Source organism: Rhyacophila brunnea, unplaced genomic scaffold, assembly GCF_057557595.1.
Source record: "Rhyacophila brunnea isolate RB1 unplaced genomic scaffold, BYU_Rbru_1.0 scaffold_3, whole genome shotgun sequence".
NCBI lineage: Eukaryota > Metazoa > Arthropoda > Insecta > Trichoptera > Rhyacophilidae > Rhyacophila > Rhyacophila brunnea.
The window spans coordinates 3,336,215-3,359,388 of NW_028232965.1; the positions used below are offsets into that span (position 1 = coordinate 3,336,215).

Below are 23,174 nucleotides of genomic sequence, written 5' to 3' on the forward strand. Positions count from 1 at the left end.
GTCATTTTCAAATTAACCACGAGAAAGCCCGCGTGACATCGTAGTATCACTTATATTTGTATTACATCACTCTAAGCACCGCAGGATAAGAGAAAGCGAAGATGTCAATCCCAGCACTTTAAACTGAAGCGTAGTTTCCTTTTACCATCGCGCGGTAGGCTCTTTGCAGAATAGAAGAATAGTTTGACGATAACCAATGAGTGCCCAAAAAGAAGAGAAAAAACTTACGGATGGGAAATTGAGTGTTGTTTAATTTGTAACGCCTCAGTGTCATCCGACAAATATAATACGTGTGTTTAAGTTGAAGAATGATAATGACAATGGGATAGTGTGGTAGATCACTCCCAGTTTTGATGCTGGGTAGTCGATTACAGCACACTCGAAGATGGACATGCCTGGTATTATGGTACGAGGGTGGGTCAATAAGTCCTTAGAAAAGCCGACAGGTGGCGCGACTAGTACTGTAAGCGGTTTGTTTTCATGCAGCGGCACTACCGATTCAGTATGCTGCGAAGTTTCAATCAGATTGGTCGGGTTGTTGTGTGTTTCTCGTACATTTAAAAAAAATTTTGCTTGTGGAAAATGGAAAATGGAGAAAATTGAGTTTAGAGCTGTTATTAAACATTTTAATATAAAAGGGTTAACAGCAAAGGAAATAAAAAATGAGTTGGATTTAGTTCACGGCATATCTGCTCCTTCACTTGCAACTATTTATAACTGGTTAAATGAATTTATACGTGGTCGTACATCAACAAAGGATGAACCACGCTCAGGACGTCCTGTAGGGGTGACTACACCAGAAATGATCAATAAAATCCACGATATGGTGTTAAGTGACCGAAGATTAAAGTTGAGTGAGATAATTGAGGTTACAGGGATCTCAAAAGGTAGCGTCATTTCTATTTTACATGACAAATTGGGCATGAAAAATATTTCTGCAAGATGGGTGCCGCGTTTGCTCACAGTCGACAATAAACGCAATAGGGTGGTGGCCTCTAAAGCCCTGTTGTCGCTCATGCAACGCAATCCGGATGAATTTTTTCGTCGCTTTGTGACTGTAGATGAAACATGGACTGTAGATGAAACATACTCCCGAGACGAAAGAACAGTCAAAGCAGTGGATTGCGAAGGCAAACCATGTCCAAAGAAGGCGAAAACCGTAAAATCAGCTGGTAAGGTTATGGCTACTGTATTTTGGGATGCACGTGAAATTATTTTCGTTGACTATTTGGAAAAAGGAAAAACAATAACAGGGGATTATTATGCATCTTTATTGGACCAGCTAAAAAACAAAATTGAAGAAAAACGGCCTCATTTAAACAGGAAAAAAATCCTCTTTCATCAGGACAATGCCCGTGTTCACACATGTTTACGATCAATGGCTAAAATTGAAGAATTGAAGTTCGAATTGGTCGACCACCCACCGTATTCGCCAGATTTAGCCCCCAGTGACTTTTTCCTTTTCCCAAACTTAAAAAAATGGCTAAGTGGACAACGTTTTTTTTCAAATGAAGAAGTCATCGATCGGACAAATGCTTATTTTGAGGACCTTCCGAAAACTTATTTTTCTGACGGTTTAAAAAAAATTGAGAAACGTCTAACCAAGTGTATTGAGCTCCAAGGAGATTATGTTGAGAAATAAAAAAAAATACAAAAATAAAAACTGTTTTAATGCTTTTTTCTAAGGAATTATTGACCCACCCTCGTATTTAGTATTACAAAAAATAAGCTTTTCGCTCGTTGGTACGAAAAAAAATATTCAGAATACCTATCGTAAAATAATTGGAAATTTATGTTGATCGTCGCCATTCCATAGTCACTTTTGACTTAATGTTAATCGTGGAACTTTTTTTGCGACGGTTAGATGCAACCAGACATCGCATGAAGTAGCAGTTTAGGTGAAAATTTCTGGATTCAGTCGACTGAGACGTGGAGGATTCAGAGGTAGTTGTAATGGGCGAAGGACCTGAATATTTTTACGAAATAACTCTGCGTTAATTGCTATTTGTAAAAAATGAGATTTGTTAGTGCTCTGAAGCAAGTTAAGTATGGGTTTTTCCAACATAGTTGAAAGTTAAACCTCTATAATTATGAAGATCCATAGAACTGCCCCCTCCTCCTTAAACTAATATGAACTGGAAATCGGTTTAGTTTAGGCAATTCGTTTGTAGTAATACAAGTATTATAAGAAAATAACACAATTACAGAAAGAAATCAAAGTTAGTAAAAATAATAATTATATACAAATAATTCGTCGAGGTTATTGTCAAAAGTCTCTAAATCGTGTTATGGAGTAATTTCAATTTTAAGTTTGACATAGGTACCCTCTTAAATCAAGCATAATGCTAATTTCTTTGTGTTTCATTTTCATGTTCTGTATATAGGATGACTTTGATTTTTTTCTAGCATACATAGACATAGGTACATACATAGATCATTATATAGACACAATATAATCCGTTGTTAATTCTAAATACCTAACTAAATTTTCTACAATTTTGGCAGTAACCCTACGATATGACAATTGACTATGGTGAACAATGACATTAATATGGACGAAGCATCCGGAAAAAAATGACACTCACTTTTTTGTCGGGTCTGCCGAACGGCATAATCTGTTCTAACGCCATTACAATAAAGGTGATATTGCTATAAATTTCCGATGCTTTTTGTCGGGTTTGCCGAATGGATCGGTTCGAACGGGTTCGCTCAAATTAACATTGACACTAGAAACACTGTTCTAACGCGATTACAATAAAGGTGATATTGCTATAAATTCCCGATGCGTGATATCGCATAATGGAAATTGCGTGACATCTACCTATGCATGTGCGAATGTCGCTATGCGCGAATTTACTTACTAGCTACTGCACTGAGTGCGTTGTCCATTAATAATGTCATTGATGGTGAATGATGCAAGTTTTAATATCAAAATTCATTTTTAATCTTTATCTCGGTGTTCTAAACCGTCGAATATGTGTAGAATTTCATATAATATAGGCACATTATGTGTACAATGTATGTACTTATGTAATATATTTACGTGACACAAATGAAATTTACATTCAATTAACCTCGTTACTGAAAATCAAAGAATTTCAGTTTAATATAGTTATAATAATATGAAATGGAATAATATATCCACAAAAAACAGTCACAGGTGGAAAATATGAAAAAATAGTTTTCACGAGACTACAGAATGCGTAATGTTCCACAGTAAATAAACATAATATTACGGTAATAGTGAAATGAAAAGATTGATTATTAATTCTTATGTAAATTTTTATTACGTGTTTTTTCATCCTATTAAAATGCATTTTGTCCAAATATGGCAGGGAATGCAGTTTAATGGCGAGTCTTTGAAAATAACGGTGGGCTTAAAAATAAAATCTCGATAAAAATATTCGTTAGTACCTACTAAAATATTAATATACCTACTATATTATTTAACATTATTTATCATTTCACCACTTCCGTTTGAGACGATGAATATAAATATACTTTTTTTACGGGGATTACTGATCAGCACATATTCAAGAGGTGTGAAACAGCAGGAAGAAGGGGATAATTCTCTGATTATATATAAAAAAAACTCTCATATCGATTAAAACACAACGTTGATTTCACTCAGTCAACAGGATTCGAATCTTCGACCCTTTTATCGTTGCAAGACGTGTTATCTTTACGCTACAACAAGCTACAAAAGCTTTATTTTATTATTTTTATTTATAACTGTATATGTACAATTTACAAACTATTTGTTTTCATTTGGTGTTTCCTTGATATATCTTTCGAAGCAGATGCTTTGCTAATGGAACTTACTTTTAGAGCATTATTGGAAAGAGAAAAGATGACAGTTTCATGTAAATAACTAGCGACAAAGAGCTACGTATTATTTGAGTGACCGATAAAATTGGGATTTAATCTGTTCACTGCCACATGTGGCGTAGAAGCGTAGCACCTAATGGAAAGGTCCTCCATTGGCGTAGCCGTTTCGAATGTTATCGCCGTAGCAATAATATAGCAGTTCATCATTTATTTATTTATTTAAGAAAACAAAACATTGTGGACATGACAAATCTAAATCCAAGACGTACACAACATGAGAGAACACAGTTAAGTAAAATTTTATACAGAAAAATAAAATAAAAATAAATCATGCCCACTGTTATAGAATGCATACGACATATTATTTATATGTTCTAAAAAAACGGTTGATTTTACATACCAAAATATGGGTTTAATTTTTATAATTTAGTCAAATTATATAGTAGCTGAGTATTTTATTTTGACTGTGTAAAACATACCTACTATACTCACAATATTTTCAGCGTTTATTCTATGGGAATTCATAATAATTTTTATAATTTTATCAATCGGTTTGTATACAGCAGTGGTCGGCAAACCACGGCTCGCGAGCCACACGTGGCTCTTTGGCCCCTTGAGTGTGGCTCTTCCACAAATGACCACGTACGGACTAAAACAATGAAAGATAAATCAGTCAAAATGTCTTCGAATATAACCAACTTGCAAATCGAAGATCTTAAATTGGTTTCAGCTTTATTAATAGTAGTTGACGAGTTTTGTGACATAAATGATACAGGACAAATTTGTACAATTTATTTCATCTACAGGTAATATGGAAGAACTTTTAGGATTATTGCCACTCAAAGGTCAAACACGTGGAGAGGAAATTGCAAATGCTGTAATTGAGTGCATGGAAAAACATCATATTCCACTCGACAAAATTGTGCCAATTTCAACAGATAGGGCGAAAAGTATGACCGGTGTAGGGAAAGGGTTTGTTACTATTTTGAAAGAAAAAAATAAGCGCATTGCATCATTCGTCAAAAAGCGCTTTGTGCGCAGACATTTCCAAAAGAAATTTGCAAAGTTAGCTCTTAATCATCGCCATTTTTTTTAGTTAGTTTAGTATGCAGATCTTCTGCTTCATAACAGGGTACGTTGGTTATCAAGAGGAAACATTTTAAAACGTTTTGCTTCCTTATTAACAGAAATTGAGGTATTTCTCCTTTAGAATGGTGTTCACTATCCAGAAATAGGTAACGGACAATCAGTTAATCCAAAAAAAAATTTCATGGGAGACGTTACGTCTCATCTAAATCAGTTTAATTGTAAACTGCATGGGGAAGGAAACACATTTTTCTCGATGTTAAAAGAAGTTATTTCATTCGAAAACAAATTATCCCTTTTTGCATAAGATTTCGAAAGAGAATCTTCGATTCACTTTCAAAGCCTGCTGAAACGTCGGTACGAAAATAATTCTGATATTGACATTTGCTATTTCAAAACAACAATTTTAAATATGAGGGAAGCTCTTCTCAACAGGTTTCAGGAATTCAGAAACAGCAAAGCGACGTTAGTCTTTGTTAAAAAAAACCTCTTAATGCTACGGTAACAGAATTAATTTTTTCTCCCTTTAATGTTGACATTGGCAACTTTGAAATTTTGAAATGCAATTGCTGGATTTAAAAGATGAAGAATTATGGAGCTCTAAATTTCAAGGTCTCTGTACTGATATGGACATATTGGAGAAAAACCAATATGAATATGGTTCATAGCACAAATAGTCTACTTTGAAAGACCTAGAGAAGGAAGACATGATGATTTTTAACACCTGGAATAGTATTCCTGACTCATAATATGATCAATTGAAAAAACTAGCGTTTGCTGTTCTTTCCCTTTCCGGTTCTACATATTCATGCGAACAATCTTTTGCAAGCATGAACCTTATCAAGTAAGAGTAAATTGAGAAGTCGTCTTATTGATGAAAACTTGGAATCGTGCCTAAAATTAAAAACAACATCATACAATCCTGGCCCCCCAACTTCCAACCAACCCAAACTTTTCAAGGAGATGGAAGGCAATTGTTAATTTAAAGATAATAATTGATGTAATTTATATCTCTATAGACTTTTATATACTTTATTGATTTAATTTTTTGGATACCTTACTTACAATTTAATTTTTATCAATAAATAATATCATTATTAAGTAAGACATCAAGTTTTTTTCAGTGTACCTACCTAAGACTTAAATTTGGCTCTTCAAAGAAATCGCAATCGTTGTACTCTTGACTAATGAGTTTGCAGACCACTGGTATACAGTATACACCTAACATGTTTGAAACTGCACGTGTTCCACACATTTAGTAAGTATTATTAAAAACATTTGCTCCGTTTTTTTAACGAATAATTTATTCATAAGATTCAAGAATGTAATATTCTTTATTGAATTTACATAATCCGGAAACCCGAATATAAAATATCTTGCAAAAGTATACCTAGGTGCCGCGCGGGCACTTTGAACCCGCATCCATCGGATTCCTGCCGATGCGCTTTACCAATCAGAAATACTTAACTTGTTTATTTTCTTATCATTGTTACGTTGGCGTTTCCTATCAAATTCTGCCATCTTAATTACAATATGTAGGTATATCTTTCTTCCTGTTCTGTACCAGTCGCATTGATCCTCCAAAACGACGATCGTTTTCCAAATTTGAGGTTTCATAATCAAGATAACTTCCATATACCTACGTCCATGCAGTCTCTCATTTCCTCCGATTTTTCTGTCATTTGTATAATAATCAATTATAATAATATTTATAATATTTATAGTATATATAATAAAAATAATAAATTAGTATTATAGATTTTTAAAACGTTATACCAGCCATTTTATCTGATTCTCATCAAAATTGACATTGTGTTCAGTATTGTTTGGCAAATCATCATAGAAAGATACATATTTGTACAGCGTATACAAATTGTTAAAATTTATTATTACAATAATGGATCTATTCGAGCTACTTTTCGGGCATTACGTGAAATTTATGGTGAAAATAATCGACCTACTGATTTAATTGGAAAATTCGCGTCAAATTTAATGTTTTTGATGTTAAGAATCCTACCTATCAAAACGTAAATGTCCTGCTGAAAATATTGATGTAGTGAATCAAAGTGTACCCACATCTTATTCTTGAAACACCTTTACATCCACAAAAATTAAGTTTGGTGTGGTTTATGGTCTGGAGGTATAATTGAACCGTATTTTTTGAAAACGAAAATGGCAATGCAGTTACTGTCAATGGACTGCAGAAGCATGATTACTGATTTTTTTCTATTGTAGTGTTCCGACATGTGCAATAAAGGCAAAATAAAAACGTTAGATTGCTGACTTTGATATGCGGTATTGGAGGTGCATGCTAATGATCCCATGGACAACAAAAGTTTCTTTTGGAAGAAACAAAAGTAAAGGGCCGTTTCTCCAAAATATATCTCTGGCGAGTGCTGCAGTTCTTTGGTCAAGCGAATGAGGGAGTTAACATACTAAAACTAAACAATGTTTCAACAAATTTTAAGGATGCTACGGGCATCTCATCTCAATATAAGTCACGATCATCAGCGGTGAGGGAATAAAACTAAGGCCATTCCTTATTAATTAATACATTTACAAGTCCTTATTTGTATAAAGACTTTTTATGTTCAAAATTATAATCTATAATTTATCTATTTGTTAGGTCAATGTTGTATTTTGTATTTACTTGTGTTGCATAGTTCCGTAAAACGTTTATGTAGAACCTACCGTAAGTAGGAATATAATGGTATTCGTCATTTTATTTACTCCAATTTAAACTGGTTTTGGAACAATTTATTATTAATTATTGTTTGTATATTTATGCTGTACTTTTGCAATTAGTTATGATATTTATAACGTCACGTTGACATTTAAAAATATCGTATGCCAATCTAAAAAAAAGTATATTGTTCTACATTTAAACTTTGTATTTTCATTTGTCCAGTTAGGCAACTCGCGATTGCGCCGTTTTAATTAATGTTTACGTAAACGGTAGGGGTGACCATTTGTGTTTATTAATAGTCGAGGGATGTGCGTGCGACGATCGAGAGAATCTGCAGACGGATTTGGAGGATCTCGTGCGAAGCCGCGTGTCCGATTCGCTTAAAAGCGACTTCGCCGACCCGCTCAGCTCAAACTCGCCCGGTACGTTGGCGCGATATATTCAAAATAATAAATTAATTCACTGACAGATCGAAGAATATCAACCTGAAAGTTTTTGGCATCTCTTCGTGTGTCGTAGGCTTCGGGAAAAAAGTTCCCAGGAATATCTACAAAATTATAAAACATTTAACAACACAATTCGACGATTGTTGTTAATATAATATACCAAGTTAACTTTTTAAAAAAGCTTCGTATAAACATTGAATATTTATAATTGTTGATTGATAAATATTACAATTTAAATAATTGATCGTTAATGCAACATGTACTTTCAATTTGTTTGATTATCGAGGTAAATAGTGATGCGTGTGTACTGATAACAAGTTTTTAGTGGCTCTGTAATTATAATATTATATATATTTATAAATCACGTGTCGACTGTGATCATAGACAGTGATTTTCTATTCAGTTTAATTTAACAATTGTGTTAGGAAGAAAGAACTTCCCTCCGGATATTTTGCGAACAACGAATATACCCCAGTGACAGTGACAGTGACCGATAATAATATTTTAGTGCACATGTTGTTCTTTGCTTAAATCTTGACATACTTTTTAATTGAATGCGGTAAGATAAATGTAATAATATTTTTAAAACTACACATCTTTCGAGCCCGTCAATTGATTCTCTTTGGCTCTTTTTAATAATTAATTAAAAGTCAACAGTTTTACGAACGACATGGTAACAGTGCTAAATCGTAATAGTTGCGGCCAAAACGGCATCATGGATTTCCCCAAAAAACGACAAAGTTTTCACACAACAAAAGAAGTTAGTTACAAAAATTCTTAATATGTTTAAAATATAATATGTAATATATAGTTCCAATAATATGTAATATGCTGAGCTTTATACGTTGCATAAATTATCGATTGCATGAAGAAAATGTGTGTATACTGAATATTTTTGACAAATTCACGTGTATTTTAAATTCAAACGCCGGTTTTTAGTATCAAAATCTCTAAATAATTTGTGTGCATTAATCGTGGTGAATACCAACGGTTTGCACGTACGAAAATCTTCCGATCATGCACGAAGCACCTCACAGGAAAGTGTTGCCATTATATCTCATTTCTTTGCAGGAAAAACCTTTTTTCATATATGCAACAAAGATTGGTGCAACAAACTAAATATCTAATTGAAATAGCACGTTTAAAACGTCAAATAATTTAAAAAAATATATATTAAGAGAGCTGGCGATAAGGCGTATTCTCAGAAAGAAGCACTGGGTACATCACAGTTGTATTTTCAGTAAGTAACTACCTACCCTGTTTTACAAACTAAAATCATTATGTCTATAAATAATGTTTACTAAATAAATTATGTAAATATTGTTAATTATATATCACACGCTAAAAATTGTATTGTGGGTTTATAGAATGCCGGTGGATACGAGAACTTTAAATTCATGGAAACATTCTCACGTAAACTTAATATTTGGCGCTAAAAGGTGATACTCTGTCCTTTTATTTTTTTAATGCTTGTTCGTTATTAAGTGACTATTATATGTATTATTTGTGGATTAATTGGAGTGTTTGATGGTAGATCATGAAAGACGGCATGAATGCTGATGGTCAATGAAAATTAACATGAAATAGATGCTGAGAATTACTGTTTTGTGTTACCGATAGTGTTAGCTGAATCTCGGTTTAATTAACGAATCGTTGAAACTAAGTACCGTTTATACTTTATATTGTAATATATATTATAGTCTACGCCGTGATTCGTAGCTAGTACACAATTATTTGATTTTTAAAGTTAGCTGCTACGCCGCGCCGTAGAAGCGTAGATCAACATAACATGAGTCATGACTTTCCATTACTGTAAGTCTACGTACCTACATATACACGTATTTGCTTTATAAACTAAATTAATTTATTTTTAAATATACTTGGATGATATTTTTTAAAGAATTTTAATCTAAAAATTGTAAACCTCTACATACGAGTAAGTCGTAAAATAAATTTTATTCAATCGTAACCTGTTTTAATAATTAAAATTATTGTCAAATATAGATTTTTTATACAGAATACCCGTGTGTTGGTAAATCGTAAAACGTTATGTTAATAATTATTATCTTGCGAATACAAAACATTAACGAATTATAGATATAAAAAACCGACTATTTCTGTTTTTAATAGATTAGTTAGTTTTCATTTCGGTAATAGTAAGTTGATTTGTTTATAAAAACACTACGTACTGAAGTAATTTTTAAGTTTAAGTTTGTTTTATATAATATCTATTTTCTTTTGCTTTATTTTAAGCAGTCGGTGATTACAGATGTAAAATAATTTTATTACGCGTTATCACTGTATTTTCTGGAATATATTAACGATTACAGTGTACATTATAGGATGTATTATAATGATCTATCAGATGTTTGTTTGACTATCGACCAGCCAACGGAAAATCATATGTTCGATTTATACTAGATTCAACAACACACTTTGATGGTTCATCAATTTGTATATTTTGTAATCCATGTAATTATGTGTATATCCGGTGTATATGACATTGTCATTTCTACCACCCTCCTAAAAAGCGTTGGACGGAGGGCTCACAAGTCCCGACTGTTAAAGAAAGCTACATACTATAACACAAAATTGAGATGAAAAATTGTTTGGTCGCTCCAGCATTACATAATCATAAATAATCATTTGTGTTATTGGTATTAATAATTATACGAAAAATATTGTAATTCTTATCAGTAGGCAGTCTGTTTATTATGTTTAATGTTTGCCCAGTAATCGTATTCGTTCATTATCAGTACAGTGCCTGGACTTCTCAGAGCTAGAGGCCTTTGACATTCAATGGTCTGTTACAATCATAAACAATATAAAAGTATATACAGACATTTATACGTAATGATTCCGGTGACGGTTCGTCAACTCAGTCTAAATCAGATACATTCAATTACAGTCGAACTTGTTTATTACGAGGATGATGGGACCGACTGAATTTGCTCGATATAAGCATTACTCGTTATATCGTTATATAAAAATTTTCGCGCCACGTTCTATTTAAGCATACAACATAAAAAATCTGAAAACCATCGTAAAAATCTCCGAAACAAGCATGGCATTCATAAACTACAAAATAAGTAGTTTATTGTAATGAAGCGCTGAGCCGCCGGCGCTGGTAGGTACCTACTGACTTCACAAAGCTTGGATTTTTTACATGCAATTTTAACCATATGCGTGGATACTTTTTCAATGTTGTCGGCGAAAATACCAATTAGGTACTAACTAAAATGTCAACGAATGTTTCCTCATTACATCGGAGATCTCGCTATTTCCGTGATTGTAATAACCAAGTTCGACTGTATATACAGAAATTTATACGTAACGATTCCGATGACGGCTCAGATACATTCAATTATATTAAGATAATTACAATATTATGAAAATAAGATGAAATGTGTAGTGTTAAAGATTATGATGAATTTTGTGATTTCATTGAGTTCATTGTGTTTGACTGACTGTAATTCTTCCGTGTGTCGGTCTCTATTAATAATCATATTACCATGATTCAGCGATTGATGTTGAGCAGTCCGAACTGCCACTGACTGCACTCGCTGCACTAAAAATTCAAACAGGGCCGTCTCAAGGTCGTACGGCGCCTCTCTATGTAAACATTTACTATACTATCTCTAGGGCAGTGATACCTAATCAGGATTTTCCGAGAAATGTCGAGTGTTCCGCGAAAATAATGATTGATACAATTGTACAAATTAAAAACATGTTAGGATACATCGTGTATCCAAATCGTAGAATATATTTTATCATTTACATCAGTAGCGCAATAATCCGGCATGTGTCCTGGCTTCCTCCAACAGCTCTCTACACCTCTATTTATCCATTGTGACCGTTTTTCAGTTTGATCAAGCGAATTTTTGGCCTGTTTATTCGCCCTCTTGCGGATTAATCTACTCTGTTTGCCGGTTCATTGTCATTCACATTGTGGATGTCGTAAAACTCATAACCTAGAAAGCGCATTCATAATATTGCGAAATATTATTTGATCATTTACTAACCCTACTGGTAATAATGTTCCACGCGTGTAGGCAGATTATGCTTTGCTTAGTAGGTAAATATGTTTATTGCCCTTATACGTTCCCAAGTAATATTTTTTTTAAACCGGTAGAACGATGTTTGTGACTATCGTGGTGGAGTGCGTAAAGCGCTGGCCTTACATCCGGGAGCTCCGGTTTCGATCCCGGTGAGGTCAAAATGTATTTACAAAACCTAAAATGTGAATTCCTCAAGCCTGGGAGTTTTGCCACTGTAATTGAGCTTCACGGCCTGTTGTGGTGTTAACAAAGAAATAAAACAAAAATGTCAAATAAGGCCGGGAAATGCCATCATTACGTTACACCAATTTTCGACGTTTTTATTATTCACCTAATACATTAATTAGTATTTAAAATGTGCGGGTTACGGTATAGTTGAGTTTTAAGTTGAATATATATAATATCTACCTATAGTTTTATGGGTGCCCCAATTGTCTTTACAGGTAGGGCCAACGACTGGTTAGATCCGCCCCTGGAAACAAACAAGTGCACGATGCATTTATTACTAATCAGTCACGTTTCCTCAATCGAGAGTCGAGACGCAACATTGTTTTACTATTTCTATTGCGAAGTTTACAGTGTCGCTAATTTATTGTGTTCGTGTATTCAACTGCTAGTTTTTCTCAGGCCCATCTCTAAGTAGGCGCAACGTGACACTCTCTGCCGGAAGACAACGTGCGCCTGGCTCACCTGGCTGAATTAAAATTAGGTATTCAGGCACGTGGGTGTGGGATAGGTTGCCCGGCAGACAGGTAACGTGATTGTCGGCATAAGCCCACAGACACATGTTTGCCCGCGCGTTTGGACTAGTTACAGCTTTGACTTATTTTCACAACGTTGCCGTATTAATTTCTATCTTTGTAATCAATCTTTGAACGTGAGTAGGGAATCCAATCCCGAGCCAAAATTCTGATCCCGGGATTTTCCCATTTTTTTTCATTTGTCATTTTTTTCCATTGTTAATATATTTTTTTTATATTCACAAATAACATTGATAAAATCGGTCAAAAATAAATCTAATATAATTTATACTATTTAAGACATTTATTGTTAATATTGTATACGTTCAATCTTGGAAATACATAAATTTAATGGAGTAAATGATATTGTAATAAAAATAATAATATGAATTTAATATCAGATTGTTGTTTCTGATAGTAAAGACTTAATGAATGGGTTAGCGAGATTTAAAATAGTAAAGCAAATCATGGTGTACTTATGGCCTTTCCGCTTCATAAATCTAATTTTTCAGCTAAATATGAAACTGCCGTAAAACGTATGAGATCGTGGTGGAATTACTTGTTAATAGTGCGAAGCATTGTTTTATCCAATCTTTCTCATTTTTACTAATTTATGTGAAAAAATAAAATGAATTGACAACTTACACATGGATATAAATCAAACTTCATTCAAACTCAGTTTATTTTTAATGTAGTTATTTGTTATTAAAAGTATTTTTTCTGTTATATTTTCGTTTTTATTTTATTTTCCATAAAAAATAATAAAAAAATCAATCCCGGGATTCATAGGTATCGAAAATAGCTCAGGATCCCGGGATTGGAATCCCTAAACGTGAGTATCAAAATGGAACACTCTATCAATCTGGATTTACAATCAACCATATTATTGTAATACATACAATTTATCATATTGTCTGCATTGAACAATTTTTTAAACCCAATTTTGGAGTGTAAAATGAATTCTGAAATTATATATTTTTTCTTACATATTAATATGGCTTCCGAAATTAACAATAGCACACTGGAAAAATAATCAGTACACTTTTAAAAGTTTTACATAGTACGCCTAATATTGTAAATTATATTTACACACTATTTACAAAGGTATTTTTAATTCTTAGGTAAATTCATAGATCATAACCGGTCTACGTGAAACCTAGTCTAGCTAGACCAAGAAAATCTATATTATGGACAATTTAAAAAAATAGTAAAACTGTATCTTACACTTCATATGTTCATATTATGTATTATACATTTTCCAAAGACTACAGTTTTACAGTAGACTACAGCCCAAAGCATGGACTTAATAGGATGAGCAAGTGGCTGACACCCATTTCTCGTATTTACCTGTTTGTGAAGCGGCCAAGATTCATATCGGATTGTAGAGCCAATCAAAGGAGAATATTATCTTTTATATATTTAATATAAGTTAAACTTATAAGTTTATTGCCAACCTATAATAATAACTAATTGAAATTGAGAAATTTTATTTTACAATAAAAATATATACTATGATATAGATTTAATGTTTTCGTGTAAGTTGAATGTGATTATATTTGAATGATTTAATCCAGTTTACTTAGCATTACTAGGATTTAATTAAAATTAAAATAACAAATTTGTTGCGTTGCGTGTGCATCCAATGTCGAACTTACCGACGCCTATCGCCACAGTCACGTGTCTTGCCACAAGCGTCGTTCTGCGTCTCGGTCGCCGCGGCGCTTTCTTTTCCTCGCGGACGCGGCATGACAGGCCGTAGCAGTATCTTCAATTAGTTATTTACATATTATTCCGTCACGTGGCAAAACAGAACCACGCCACCATTTATTAGCTTACTTTCGTTTAGTTTGTATTACAAGTTAATAGATACTATATTTATTTTAATCGATTTCCATTAATGGTTGTAGCGTAAATATTGTATACTTCGTGGCAATTTGGAAGATGACACATTTCGCCTTGCAATAATCGGTTGCATCCATATTGAAAGATTCTCAAACCGATTTGAACTTTGGGAAGGGTTCTTTAAATTAGGCCCGAAGGCACCTACCGATTTGGGGGACATGGACCATATCTCTTTTAGCCACGTGGTAAACCTAGCTCTGTCAGCACCCCTCAATATAATAAGTGACCAACAAGTGGGCATTATATTTTCCGCAGTTTTTTTATTACTTTATGCACGCTTTTTTATGTAAACGGTGTAGATAGGTACATACTCTTAATGTAATTTATTATTTCTGTATTTTTAAGTGTCATGTTTATACATGTTAGCTATGTTAGTTTTTGAATATTTTGTGAACATATATCATACATAGGAATATAATATGTCTGAATTTAGATTATATTATATAATGCTATCAGTAGGCACGCATGATGTGTATGTATAGGTACTATGAAGCTAAGTTCTGATACATATTATGAAATAACAGAACGCCCTCTACGCTCGGTATTTTATACTGGTGGTTATGCACTAATAGTAATTGCGATTCAGTGCTTCTAATACCTATTTATATATTTTTTGCTTATCTATCAAAAATAATTGTGTTTCAATACCGATATCAAAGTATCGACACTTCTTTTTCAATATAACGTAACATCCCTAAACTCGTCTAATGCATTATATTATAGCAAAGCAGTTTACATTTTATGCAAATGACACAGTATAATATTAATAATACGTTGGCATGGACATTCGTAACCGTATTATGTACCTCGTATGTTTTCTTATGAGATAAGACGTACAACGTACAGCACTACAGCATCTATCTAATTCTGTATTATTTCTCACGTGAGTCGGGAGTGTTTATTCAAATTTTCACCATTACATAAATTATATTATGCTTGTTTTGTAAACCAAACAAACGTGTTTGCTCGTGTCTGGAAAAAAATATAATAATATCTATTCCAAAAATAAAAGTAGTCTCATTGAGCGGCCAAAACTCGATTGAGTGGGTTCTTATTTAAGGCTTCATCGTTATTTTTAGCACTAATTAACATAACCACCTTATAAAAGTTTAATTTAAAATTGGCGAGGTTCTTTATTAAAATGAACACAAAGCGATGCCGAGAAATTGTTTATTTTTATATAACGTTGCACAACGTTTCTTCAGATTCTATAGCCGTGTTATTTTGAAATTAACAACGGATTTATTCTTGATTTAAGTCGCGTTTTATGTAATATTTTTTCTTTATTGGTGACTCTCTGATTTTTTTTCTAATTATAGATGCACAGGTTTAAAATAGAATTATTCGCGATAAAAAAACCATTTCATACACAAATTATTTATACTGCAAATGAACAATAAAACGTAGACCAACTAATAAATCGTTGACACATTTACTATACCTACTTTATACTGTACCTGTCTATTCATTGTTCAATATAATACATATTAACCCTTATTGTCGACTTGGTAAGGAAGTGACAAGCTAAATAGCTATCGACTAATAAACACGATATTATGTAGAATTACTTACCCTCCGATACATATATTATCATTTTGTAATATCTATTCATTCTTCATTCACAAGAAAACGGGGAGAATGTGAAGTAACAAAATACATTATTACGATATGTAGGTACCTAGTGACAATATTATTAGAATTGATTAACGGGAAATGTGTACTAGCACTGATATTTTCCATTGCACGTGATACTAGGCTTTTAAATATTAACTGGAGCAACATGTTTATGTTTCGTCAAAAATATACTTGCCAGTGAGATATGTAGGTATGTTGTTATAAAACTACGTAAAAATATGTAAAAATTTCCACCATAAACAATACATAAACTCACCCACGTGGTTCACATAGCGTTGTTTGTGCGTATAGATAATCAGTTCTTCGATGCGATTCGTTTCTGTTGGAATTAGATTGTGTTGGCTTTAATTGCCTAATTAATAAATTACTGACAAGAAACAACCGGTGATTACCAACTATTATAAATACTAGAAAATATAACATCATTGGTACCTTTTCAAATTATGGTTTACGTCGTTTACGATGACAAAACAAAATTCTAATTCTTTGATGGATATAATAATTGTTCATTCATCTGGTATTTTGAAAAGCGAACTTAAAAAATGTTATTCTGTATAGAAATTTTAACTTCGAATCTTTCTCTTGCTTGATTCGTGGTATACAAGTTCAGCTTAGAGATATTATCTATAATATTTGTTGGATACACGCGTACATACATACTTCCGTCTTTATAAGTCCATGTTGGTAATTTAAATAGTTATATGAAGATCGTTTGTAGTCCTCAATTATTGATTTATTTTGAAGACTACATTGTTGACAGGGCGCCAATACAAGCGAAAACGTACTGCGAATCGGATGTAACTAAAAATCAGTCCAATGTGTCTGCTTCCTCCGGAAATAGAATTAGCGATTAGAATTAGACAGATAAATTAGAGGCGTTGTTTGGTGAGGCCTTCATGCAAAAATATGACGCAGTGTTGCCAATTCTAACAAAAAAAATATACAATGTTTACCAAAATATTATGTAAAGTTAAATAAACGGTAGGTGTTTAGCTTTACTAAAGCTTCCTTCATTCTGGATATCAGTTAGTCTCAAGGTAAAACTCATATAGTTCCTTTTTTCATACATGTTATTATTTATTTGTGTTTTGTTGTATGTGTTGGCAAAAACGTTAAAATCCTTCAAAGACAAGAATTATTATGTATATTATATTCAACCTTACGAGGGTACTTTGAAAAGTTTGCTAAAAAAGTCCGGAGAATATGGTGGATGAGAAACCAATTCGAAGCACAATTTACGTAGCTTGGACATTCATGCATCTTGGACATTTCTAGGACTTCTTCCTTTCTCGACTTGGCATACAAAATAACTACTATGTACTATATTGGTTATGATTACATACCTACTTAATAACTTTTCTTATATTTCTTATATGATTCACCAATTGTAAGAGAGCCACTATCTTTTCCTAATCACAGGACTGTCACTTACTTAGTCTTACAACCCCCAAATGTAATGTTAAGGTTTGATATTTTTAACATTGTATCTTCATATAAATTTCATAGTGTGTAAATTTAATGTTCACAGAGATTATGTTATATAATTGGTATGTTTTTATTTGTTGTCTATGCCATCAATTTTAATTACAACCATGTTTTTTTTTTATCTATTTGCAGCAGGATCCAATGTCTCATCGGATCATAGAGAAGCGTCGGCGGGACAGAATGAATAACTGCCTTGCTGATCTGTCGCGACTCATACCACCAGATTACCTCAAGAAGGGAAGAGGGCGGATCGAGAAAACAGAGATCATCGAAATGGCCATTAGACATCTGAAGTATTTACAGGAAAGGGTTAACTGTAAGTCATTTTAATATTATTTTATATGCCGAGGCGTGGATAATGCCCGTTCATCTAACGAGATACCAATGTATACCCATGATAATATAATATCTACCCACACTAGTTTTACTACTAGAGTTTTGCCTATTAGTTCTCTAAACCACCGTACCTCGAGTTATAGTTGTCGGTCTTTATTTTCTTTAGTATACTGCAAAATCTGTCTAATCTTTATTCTAAATGGAATATCAAGATTCAAATTTTTTAAAAAGAGCAAACTATATTAAAATATGACGATGATTCCGGGTATTGATGATTTGTAAAAATTTTCCATTATATGGTCTGGATTTTTTAAAATGATTATACATATTTTTTATGAAAGCGAGAGTCTTACACAAAGGTAGATATTTGATAATACTAGCGTGCATATTCAATAAAAAACATTTTTGACCAAAATGGAATTTACTAGTTTTACATGGTCATATCTTTATTCAGTTAACCTACGATTACAGAAAATGTTGAGATCATTATTAAGTTAATTAAAATATCTTGTTTGTATATTGATAGGTATGGACCAGCGAGAGAACAATCCGATTTCACCAAACAACTTCCAGTTGGGATATCAGGAGTGCCTTTCGGAAGTGATGAGATATCTGGTGGAGGGCCAGGGGCACTTCCCATCGGAAAATATCTGCGTGCACATCATCAATCACCTGCAGAGACACTGTGACAAAGTCATGAGAGGTACCTACACACTTATTTTTCTTTAATGACATCTATTTTTGCTCAGTTTCAATTCTTCAAAAAAAAATTCACATTGTTTCCAATTAATAATGAAGTACTGCAGGGTTTCCCAAACTTTTTCTGCAATGGAACACTTTACAAACCTGGAAATTTTAACGGAACACTTAGCTTATTTTTTAGGTTGGGTAATTCCTATTAGTAAGAATTTAATTATTTTTTATTAAAACACATTATTTATTTAGTAGGTACCTACCTAATTATTTTTAAATATAAAACTATAATATAATATAAACATAAAAATGTGAATAAATAAAGCACTTAATGACTTTGATGATTTTGAGTCTTTGAATTGCATATCTTCTTGATATCAGGCACAATATTGGTAAGTTGCATTGTAATATCTGGTATGGTGTCGAGCCTGTTCCTACACTTTGACTTTGTTGCAGCATAAAAAGAAAATCCCGCTTCGCATAAAGTTGTAGAAAACGGAAGTAAAACAATAATAGCTTGTTTTGAAAAACTGTGGTACCTACTCTTCTGACAAACTCACCCAGAAATCATTTAAAGGCTGATCTGTGTATTTTTGTTTCAAATCAGAGTGACTAATTAAATCAATTAGATTAGTCACTTGCGCTTAAGCCTACGGGTTTAGCTGTCACGTCAAATGGATTCCGAACCCATGAATCATACTTACTAATTTTCGGAAAATATTGCAAAAGATTTGTTTTCAAGTTATGTATGTGTTCTAAAAATACTTTGGAAACTTCTTCATCTACTTGAAAATTTAATGTAATGAAAAAAGATGGGAGGACCTATACCTAGATACTTGACGTCATAAACATCAGTGGAGATTGATCATCACTCGCCTTTCTATATGAAGTAGATTCTTTACTTATTTTACTTCTACTTAGTAGAAGATCTTTAATTGTGTTGCAGTGTATAAAATTTCCAAATTCAGGTTATATACTATTCAGGTTCGGCGGAACCTACTTTGGGAAACCCTGATTAGTAGAGAAATAGAAAATAGTTGAAATTTAACTTATTTTCACTCCCAAGTGAAATAATATGGGCCACTACAAGGTAGAGGCTAAATTGGCAGTTTTTTTTACAAGGAATCGTTTTCGCATAGCCCATTGGATCCTTGCTCTGGACACTTTGAAAAACATGCGAATTTTGCCAGATGCAGGATTAACATTAACAGAATAAAACCTGGACAATATGAATTGATCGCATTGAATATAAATTAATAGTTTTTATAAACTTTAAATAATTTAATGGTTGCTTTATCAGTCGTTAAGTGAATAAATGCACGCGCAGTGGATTTATTCACTTAACCACTGAACACTAGTCAGTTGATGTAAATATTTTGATCTGTTGGAAATAAATAAATAACATACAAAAGTTTTATTTTATCACTGGGCACTGCCTGTTTATCATTATAAGTTAGTTTTTATTTCTTATTTATTTGAAAAATCAGCTGACCAATACATTGGCCAACTTATTTAAATAAGTATTATTGTGCATAGGGGCCTAAAATAAAGATTGATATTTTGTAATGTATTACGATTCATATTAATTATATAATTAGATATATGAATCTGCTGATGATGTTAGGTTAAAAAAAATCATTCTCTTTTCAGTAATGATGCAGTTACTTTACAGCAAATTTCTATACTATTGATATTAAGAGCATCTAATACCCAATTATTGCTTAAGGACCTGATTAGTGCATCTTTTGTATGACAGATCTTATAAATATTATTTTTTTTGTTACAGGAGATATTTTAAATAAGCCTCGCTCTAACCCAGAGAGTAGCAGCTCTAGCGGTAGTTCCAGCACGTATCTGATGACCAACCAGTCGACTCACAATGGCCAAAGTTGCACCGGAAATATATCCGACACCAAGAAGCGACTCCATCAACATTCCAACATATACTCTAATGGTGGCGACAAAACGTTTGACGTCATTGTGGATATGGACCGCAGTCGTCTCGGGGAATCACCCGGAGGTACCGGAAACGAGACACAAAGTGTATACTCACAACAGAACAGCACCCAGAGTTTCACTGGCCTAAAATTACCAGAAAGTAACGTGGATGAAGGGGGAGGAACAGCATTTGCACGCAAGACTCTGCTCGACATTAATGAAAAGGCGGAAAACGATCGTCAGTTAATTTCCAATACGTATTCTCAGTTATCTTCATCATATCTTCAAGCATTACACCGATTACATCCCGATGCCGATCTCCGCTGTATAAGAAAGTGTGATTCTTTGTTACCGGGTGATAGTGGATTGAGCGTGACCAGCGCCACAACGGACACTGATAATATTCATTCGTACAAATTTAAGAATACAATAAAGCAACGATTTTCGCAGTCCCAGTCTCAATCTACCGACTATCGTTCTTCCAGTCCCAGCGACGGTGCACAAAATAACGCCTGCTTCAGTTCAGCGGATCACGTCCCGGCGAGACGAGACCACTTCCATCACATCGGCAAGTCGTCCCATAAACGGCGGAAAACGAACAACGGATACGCTCACAATCAATACAAAGATCAAATGTCTTCTTCTGAAACTAATTCCAGCGAAAATATTAGTAGTGTTTCACAAAACTGCGCCTATCGGTCGGGTAAATTGCTACAAACAGATATGAAAAACAATAGTGCGGGAAACGATATAAAAATTGTGCAATCGATGACAAATACAAAAAAGGCTGTCAAATCGTGCGACAGACCCGGAACATTTGGTGAGAATTATTCATCAAAAATGTCAGGCGTCGGAGTTCCCATATTTGCGCTTCACGCCAAAGGATCATTTTATGTGCCGATGAATGTCGATTATGATAGCTTACTTCCATTTTTGGGACCATACGATTTGCTGGACGCGAGTTCTTTGCAGCCCAGCATCTCGTTGCATCCTGTCACCATAAGTGTCAACTTTCAACCAATGTTTTTCGATAATAAACCTCAACTGCAGATCGTTCGGACAAAATCTGAACGAAAAGACTGGCAGTAGTCTCATATAGCATATTATATTGTAATATTATGTAATTGTTGTATGTATTGTTCAAACACAAATATTGAAACCTAAAATATATATATTTTACAGGGATTGAACTATTAATGAATTTTATTATCTCTGTTTCTTTGCTGAGCTATTTTTTTAAAATAAGCATATAATTATTTTGGCATTCCACAATTGGAAATGATGAAATAGTATTGGAAGTATTATTTAGCTATATTAAAAATTTCCTGATAACTTTGTAGTAATGAAATTTAAATTTACGCTTTGTAAATATCTGTATCCTAGAGCCGGTGTTGATGTGGTGATACAGTCCCACGATGGCCGCGGGCTTAAGCATCGGCCTATAGCGTCGTGGATCTCAGGTTTTAATCCTGGGTCTGGTAAAGTACACATATTGTTTTTCAATTTATGTATGACTCAGAGTATGGACCTAATAGGTTGAGCAAGTGGCTGGCATCCATTTCTCGTAAAAACAAAATCTGTTAATACAAACCTCCACTGTGGAGGCCCATATGATCTTATTAGGATCGGACATGGTCAAAAGAAGAAAAAGAAAGATCTGATGTTGTGCCTTACGTCTGATTTTGTCAAAAAAAAATAGAGCAGGTACAGATTTTGTATCTAAAGTATCATACCTTTCTAAGCCAATTTTACCTTATATCATTTTTATATTCATAACTGTAACTTAACATTCTTAAACCAACTAAGCCGTAGGACGATAAGCCTGAAACATCTTAAATTGCATTCTCTTAAAAGTGTTTTATTGTTGACAAGATACGCTGGTTCTCAAGTACAGATATATTTATTATTTAATACAATTTTTACATAACATTTCATTGCATAACATATCAAGGCAGATTTCAAAACGTTCTGCAACATATAAATCACCAATATACAACCTTTTCTGAGCCTAGTGACTACATTATTTCCTACATATATATATTATTGTACAAAGCAAAGTGAAGTAGGGATATCGTCGCTTAAGAAACAACACCGCGGAAGTCAATTAATTAAAATTTTCAGGGGAAACAAAAAACGTCTCAAAAAATTGAAAATTGATACCTTTTAACTTATTTTTTTTTGTGTTTAGTTAAAAAAAATCATTTTTTCATTCAAAAAGAATTTTTCCATAGAAGGAACACGGTGTAGGATTTTTTTACCTACCGAATGTTATTCAAAACTCAAACCGCCTTACGCGGTGTTGTTTCTTAAAAGACGATAATTATGTTAAATGTCTAACAAA

General features: G+C 33.3%; 1 protein-coding gene across 2 annotated transcripts in view; it reads left to right on the forward strand.

Moving 5' to 3' along the window:
- Positions 1 to 22,957, forward strand: part of cwo (transcription factor cwo) — a 42,905-nt gene extending 19,948 nt beyond the window's left edge. The window contains exons 3-5 of one of the 2 annotated variants that reach the window (XM_085952335.1): positions 17,999 to 18,182; positions 18,729 to 18,905; positions 20,682 to 22,957. In XM_085952335.1, the coding sequence (XP_085808461.1) occupies positions 17,999 to 18,182; positions 18,729 to 18,905; positions 20,682 to 21,922 (1,602 nt within the window). In that variant the 3' untranslated portion in view covers positions 21,923 to 22,957. The remainder of the gene's footprint in view (positions 1 to 17,998; positions 18,183 to 18,728; positions 18,906 to 20,681) is intronic. The other variant, XM_085952336.1, reaches the window with a different exon arrangement.
- The last annotated feature ends 217 nt before the right edge of the window (positions 22,958 to 23,174 follow it).